The sequence below is a fragment of the Cervus elaphus genome, chromosome 18 (genome assembly GCF_910594005.1).
Source record: "Cervus elaphus chromosome 18, mCerEla1.1, whole genome shotgun sequence".
In the NCBI taxonomy this organism is placed as follows: domain Eukaryota; kingdom Metazoa; phylum Chordata; class Mammalia; order Artiodactyla; family Cervidae; genus Cervus; species Cervus elaphus.
In genome coordinates, this window is record NC_057832.1 from 41,007,495 (window position 1) to 41,015,137 (window position 7,643).

The following is a 7,643-nucleotide window of genomic DNA, read 5'->3' on the forward strand; positions in this document are numbered from 1 at the left end:
TGTAGCAGAAATGCCATCATATACATAAATGAAAGGGCATGGCTTTGTTCCAGCCTGAGCATATTGACAAAAGCAGGTGGCGGGCCAGATTTGGCCTATGGGCCATAGTTTGTGGACCTATATTCTAGGCTAAAAGAATATAGAGACACAGTAACCAAAAGCAGTTTAGTAACCTAGATTGCATCCTAATATTAAAAAAAAAAAAAACAGCCATGAAAGACATTCTTTGGGGCAACTGAGGGAAATTTCAGTACACTCTGGATACCAACTGATATCACAGAATTGTTATTAATTTTCTTTTTTTTTTTTTTGCCATCTCTACAGTGTTTTAATTATCCTCACATCCATCATTTCAGCCACTCCCACAAGCAAAGCAGTCAGATCAAATGTCTTGAAAACGTCCATGTAGGGAGAAAAAAATTTTCTTTCCACTTCAAAAAAATCTTTTTGCTTTTTGCACACTGACATAGAGGTAAAAGAAAATGACTGCAACTTAAATATGAAAGAATGCTTTACAATTAAATCCACAATTTTACACATTTATCTCAAACATGTGTCAGTGAAAAATCACCAACTATTACAAAATAGGAAAAATTATATGACAGAAGAAACAAAAAACTTGATAAAAAATATATCTCGGTATGAAAAGTACTGCATTCTTGGTGTCTTCACATCCTCCTCTTCTGTGTACTTATATACAACACATTGTTTCCTCGGATAAATGCATCCCTGTACTTGTTCTTCAGCTGTCCATTGACATACTCCTCTGTCTGCTCCAAGGCTATATTCATGTAGCCATCCAGGCAAGCCAGGACCCCTCGATAATCCACTCCCGAATTTAATTTCACCACAACTGGTCGCCCGATGATTTGCTTCAGGAAGTCACTGGGTGTTTGCTTCCGCAGACTCATTTTAACAATCCCGATCAGAAATCTCGCGGCCGGGATCCGAACCCCTACTCCGGGCACCCCACAAGCCCGGCCTCCGCCGACCCACCGGGCAAAACTGAAACTTGTTATTAATTTTCTTGAGAATAGGTAAAGACTTTCTTAAGGAGTTGGTGTGCTGTGCTTCCTATGCTTAGTTGCTCAGTCGTTTTGGACTCTTTGTGACCTCATGGACTGTAGCCTGCTAGGCTCCTCTGTCCTTAGGAATTCTCCAGGCAAGACTGCTGGAGTGGGTTGCCATGCCCTTCTCCAGGGCATCTTCCCAACCCAGGGATTGAACCCAGGTCTCCCACATTGCAGGAGCATTATCATCTGAGCCACCAGGGAACTTCACAGGGCTCCTGCAGGCCGCTCTGAAAGAATGAATGGACATGAAAAGCACTTGCGTATATGGCATAATTGTATGGATACTACATGTGGGAAGCAGTGTGAAGGGGCTTTGCCATTTTTATGATGACTAGGAGGCCAGGACATTCATACCTGAAGCAGAAAAGTAATATCAAGTTGCAGCAGAATCACTTGTAGGTTTATTAAACACAGGCTACTGAGCCAAACCCCCAAAATTATGGGTCCAGGCCCCATAACTTCTGTTTCTTAACAGTTCCCATGTGATGTTGGTACAGCTGCTCCCAGACCTAACTTGGAGAAAATAGTGGTCTTGAGAGCCACTCTTGCCTTCTCCTATCAGCAGAGGGCAGCAGAGAGCAGCAAATATGCAGTCCGTCACCAGGGAAGCCGGTTGAAATCCTCAGGAAACCTCGCTCGGTTTCAATCTAACAAATGGCAGGAGAGAGAACTGGAACCGTGAATTATTTAGATTTATATTCTCCGTGTGACCTTGGCAACAAGTCATCTAACTTCCGCCCAGTTGCTATCTGTGAAATGGGGAAAGTAACCTAAAAGAGAGTGGGATGGCTTGATTAATGTCTGCTGAGAATTAGAACTTCCGAACAAAATTGAAATGTGTAGGTAATAAATTGTTCTGGGAATTTCTTACTCCTCAGACTCTTTATAAATGTCTGCATTTTAAACACTTCCGACTCATTCATAAATATTGGTTGCCCTTGTTGAATTTTCAATTGTTTAACAGTTTAGAAGGCAATACTTTAAATGCATTCATTATATCCGGAATGTGTGAGAACTCCAAATCTATGTGACAGGCTTAGATGAGAAGACAGCTATCCAAGGGATGAAAGTGCCCACCTTCTGATGGGGCCTTTGGGAGGTGGGAAATCATTTCAAGTTTTTTCAGAGTGGTCCAAAAGCTGCTGAAATAGATAACCTAAAAATTCAGAGACTGCTTCCCAGGAATCACCCCTTATAGACTGATTTTGATCCTTCAACCATCATTTATTGAGTGCCACTATGTCCCAGGCTCTGGTCTGAAGGCGACAGAGCCATGAACAGGAAACAAGGTCTCTGCTTTCTCAGAGGTTGAATTCTTACTGCAGTGAGAACCCTACTCTCTGGCCTGGAGTCCCCTCATCCCGTCCACCACATTGGCCTCATCTAATCTGCAGACTCATCTAATCTGTTTCCTCTGCTACTCACAACAGAATTGCCTTTCCTTTTTGTCCTCAAAATTCTGGAATAAAATTTGCTCTGGAGATCTTCATAAGCTTTTTGGAATGTAGATGCCTTAATGGTATTTTGTATTTAACTTTAATTCTCTGTATAACTTGAGCTTACTGAATCCTTAATTTTAAGATATTTATTGGAATAAATTCCTTTAAAGTGAAAAAAAAATATGATGAACTGCTGATGAGAAGTGGCAGAAGGATTTTGTGGCTGTGGATGAAATCTTAAATTTTGATTTTTGGAACCAAGTGGGGGAAGGTAGGTAGGACTTAAATCAAGACACCCAAGCTCCAGCCTGACACTGTCACTCACAAGCTGTATGGCCTGAAGTCAGGCACCGAAACCTCCTCTGTGAAACAGAGGAGGAGAGGGAAGCTAATCTGGATGAGGTCTCAGGTTCTCACACTCTGCTGCATGAAGTGGTGAGGGTGAAGTTAGCCACTTGCCTCATGGTGATGTCAGGAAGATGGGTTCTAAAGCCAGGGTTGGCCAACTCTGCCTCCGCCGGTTTTTCTATGGCACACAAGCCAAATTTGGTTTTTATATCTTTTAATGTTTGAAAAAAAGAATATGATTTTTGTTTCACACAACAGTTGTGTGAAGTTCTAATTTCAGTGTCCGTAAATAAAGTTTTATTGGCACACAGCCACAGTCATCCATTTCTGCATTGTCAGCAATGGCCTTTGCTCTCCAACAGCGTTGAGTACTTGGAACACAGATGGTATGGTCTGCATAGCCTAGAATACGTACTATTTAGTCCTTGATCAAAAAAAATTTGCTGATCTGTGTTGTAAAACACTCTTGAACTCCATTCTGAGCTGAATTGAGAAAACAGAATTCTTCAGAGAATTTCAATTCCATGAAATGTACATTTCTAAATTGAGCACTTTGAGCTCTTACCCTCAATTTCATGTCACATTATTCTGTAATGACAACACACACTGTATTATCGATCATAGTTAAGTGTACATTGCCTACAAACTGCTATGGGAAAATATCAAAAAGGCCTTTCAGAAGAAAAAAAAAATCTGATAATCCTCGCAAGAGAAATTACAAATAGAATCACAATATGAATAAGCAAGTGATGAAGGATTTTGTAAATCCCCCAAAACACCAACCATAAAGAAAATGATTGATATATCAAATTATGTCACAATTTTAAAGTACTGTATGAAAAAGATGCCACAAACTTCTTGTCTAAAAACCTACAGAATTCTCAGACTCCACTAATGAAAGTGCAGGAAAGGAAACAATTCAGCCTTTTGGAAAATAGCTGTGCAGTTCCTTATAAAATTAAACATACAGTATACCATATCACATGGCTCTTCTACTCCTGGGTATTTACCCGAGAGAAATTAAGACATATATGTTCACGCAATGACTTTTATGTAAGTGTTCATAATAACATTATTTGTAATAGCTACAAGCTAGAAACTGCCTAGATTTCTGTCAACTGGTAAATGGATAAATGTAGTGTATCCATACAATGAAATACTACTTGACAATAAGGAATAAACTATTGACAGGTGGAAGAATATTGATGATTTTCAAAAGCATTATGCTAAATGCAATAGTCGGATACACTGAATGAGTCTGTTTGTATGATATCCCAAGAAAGACATGACTACGGTGACTGAGAGCAAATCTGTGCTTACTTCACACTGGAGGTGGGGGAAGGAGAGTGACTGGGCGCATGAGGGAAATTTGGGGGGCAAGGGAGACATTTTATGGCATGATGTTAGTGGTTAGACAAGTGTATCCATTTGTCAGATAGCAAATTGTAGGCTTAAAATGGTTAAGTTTATTTTGTAGAAATTTGTTGTTGTTTAGTCTCTAAGTCGAGTCCAGCTCTTTTTTGATCCCATGGACTGTAGCCTATCGGATTTCTCTGCCCATGGGATTTCCTAGGCAAGTATACTGGAGTGGGTTGCCATTTCCTTCTCTAGGCGATCTTCCTGACTCAGGGACTGAACCCACATCTTCTCCATTGCAGGCAGATTCTTTACCACTGAGTCACCTGGGAAACCCTTTTGTAGAAATATACCTCAATAAGGTTAATTGAAAATTGAAAGGTACAGAGTGAAAGAAGATTATTTGCAATACATGTAACTGATATAGATTAGTACCCAGATTACATAAAGAATTGTTCAGTTCAGTTCAGTCGCTCAGTCATGTCCGACTCTTTGCGACCCCACGAATCGCAGCACACCAGGCCTCCCTGTCCATCACCAACTCCCGGAGATTATTCAAGCTCATGTCCATCGAGTTGGTGATGCCATCCAGCCATCTCATCCTCTGTCGTCCCCTTCTCCTTCTGCCCCCAATCCCTCCCAGCATCAGGGTCTTCTCCAATGAGTCAACTCTTCACATGAGGTGGCCAAAGTACTGGAGTTTCAGCTTCAGTGTCAGTCCTTCCAATGAACACCCAGGACCGATCTGCTTTAGGATGGACTGGTTGGATCTCCTTGCAGTCCAAGGGACTCTCAAGAGTCTTCTCCAACATCACAGTTCAAAAGCATCAATTTTTTGGCGCTCAGCTTTCTTCATAGTCCAACTCTCACATCCATACATGACCACTAGAAAAACCATAGCCTTGAGTAGACGGACCTTTGTTGGCAAAGTAATGTCTCTGCTTTTTAATATGCTATCTAGGTTGATCATAACTTTCTTTCCAAGGAGTAAGCGTCTTTTAATTTCATGGCTGCAATCACCATCTGCAGTGATTTTGGAGTCCAAAAAATAAAGTCTGACACTGTTTCCACTGCTCCCCCATCTATTTCCCATGAAGTGATGGGACCAGATGCCTTGATCTTAGTTTTCAGAAGTGCAAATCATCACACAACCAGATTGGTATCATACCAACAAGACTGGCAATGAAAAAAAATCTGACAAAATCAAATATTGGCAAAAGTGAGAACATAGGATCACTTGTACTTTGCTGTTGAGAATTTAAATTGGACCAGTGGTTTTGTGGAGCAATTTGGCATTACCTGGTGAACGTGAAAGTGCACAAAGCTAGAAGCCAGTAGTCTCACTCTTTGTTGTAGAAAGCCCCAGAGAAACCCACAGGTGTTCCAGGCAACACGGACAAGAATGTTCAGAGCAACATAAGCGTCCCTCCACAGGAGAATGGCTGAAGCAGTTGTGACATACAGTGGAATGCTAGTCATCAGTGAAAATGAATAAACCCACAGCTATAAATACCCAAAGGAAAGACTTGCAATGTAATATCAACAGAAAAAAAATTATAAAAGGATGCATGCAATATGATACAATTTACATCAAGTTTTCAAAAGCATGGAAAACCAAGCAACATAGGAATGCATAGAAACATATGTAATAAACCTATGGAAAAGAAGGCAAAAGAATTGTTGTGTGACGCTCAGCACAGTGGTTGCCTCTGGGGAGGAAAAACGGGGCGGTAGCTAGTGGAGCAGTACTCAGAGGGCTTCCATAGCGCCAGCCATGTTTTATTGCTTAAGTTGACTGATAGATTTGTTTTATTATTTTTCTTTATATTCTATCTTCATGCTATATGTATTCTTTAATAGTTTTCAAGTATTGCCTTTTAAAGCATTTTTATTTTATCAGTATATTGGTGTATAATTGATTTGCAATGTTGCATTAGTTTCAGGTGTATAGAAAAATGATTTAAAAAAAAGAAAAATGATTCAGCTACATATAGCTATTCTTTTTCAGACTCTTTTCCCATATAGGTTATTACAGAATACTGAGTAGAGTTCCCTGTGCTATGCAGTAGGTCCTTGTTGATTATCCTTTTTATATAGAGTAGGGTGTGTATATTAATCCCAAACTCCTAATTTATCCCTCACTGCCTGACTTTCCCCGTTGATAACTGTAAGTTTATTTTCTATGTCTGTGAGTCTGTTTCTGTTTTGTAAATAAGTTCATTTGTGCCATTTTTTTAGATTCCACATGTGTGATCATATGATATTCATCTTTCTTTTTCTGACTTACTTCACTTAGTATAATAATCCCTGGGTCCATCCATGTTGCTGCAGATGGCATTATTTCACTATTTTTTTTATGAAATATTACTTGTTTTTTAAGTGAAGTAGAATAACTTCTAAAAAGAAATTTTAAAATAAAGACAACTCATTGTAAAAAATTGACAATGGCTTGTGAATAGACAATCTATAGGAAATCCAAATGCTGATGCACAGATGAAAAGATGTTCAACCATACTAGTAACGGGGGCGATGCAAATGAGGAGAACAGAGATATGTCAACCATAAACCGTTGGTACAGTATGATAATATTTAGGTAAAAGTTTCAAACATTTAAAACAATACTGTAAATTGTTTATGCTTACATGTAAATAATAGAATGGGAATGGTACACATCAAATTCAGGGTAGTGTTTGTCTCATTGATGGACGGATGCATGGGATTAGGGAGGGTTGTGAAGGCACTTTAGCTGAATCTGTGACATTTTATTTCTAAAGAAAAAAAGAACTGAAACAAACAGAGTAAAATGGGTTTCCTCAATCTGGTGTTCATTTCTTTTTCTCTCCACTATACTATATGTTTAAAAAACTTTATAACTTTTTAAAAGAACGAGTTCTTGGCAATCTTTTCATTCCTCATGTGTGGTGTGAACAAGAGGAATGAAATATAAGTTCTTTCATTCCAAACTGTCCAGAGCTTTGGAACCCAGAGTTCTGATCTCTTTGCCTTTTTCTGCAAAGTCCACCCTTCAACTTTGTAAAAACTTTCACTGGAGTACAGTTGATTTACAAGGTTGTGTTAGTTTCAGGTGTACAACAAAGTGAATCAGTTATACATGTGCATATATTCATTCTTTTTTTAGATTCTTTTCCTATATAGGTTACAGAATATTGAATAGAGTTCCCTGTGCAATAGAGTAGGTACTTGTTCATCTATTTTATATATAGTGTATATATTAATCCCTATCTCCCAATTTATCCCTCCCCCTCATCCTCCCTGGTAACTGTAAGTTTGTTTTCTATGACTGTGACTGTATTTTTGTTTTGCAAATAAGTTACTTAATACCATTTTTTAATATTTCACATATAAGTGATATCACATGATATTTGTCTTTCTCTGACTTACTTCACTGGTATGATACTCTTTCTCA

General features: G+C 38.9%; 1 protein-coding gene across 1 annotated transcript; it reads right to left on the reverse strand.

Annotated features, from left to right (window-relative positions):
• Positions 1 to 297: 297 nt before the first annotated feature.
• Positions 298 to 1,001, reverse strand: LOC122674087 (U6 snRNA-associated Sm-like protein LSm6). Its single transcript, XM_043872161.1, has one exon. It carries the CDS (start codon positions 909 to 911, stop codon positions 669 to 671), a length of 243 nt encoding a protein of 80 aa, XP_043728096.1. The 5' UTR covers positions 912 to 1,001; the 3' UTR covers positions 298 to 668.
• Between the last annotated feature and the right edge of the window lie 6,642 nt (positions 1,002 to 7,643).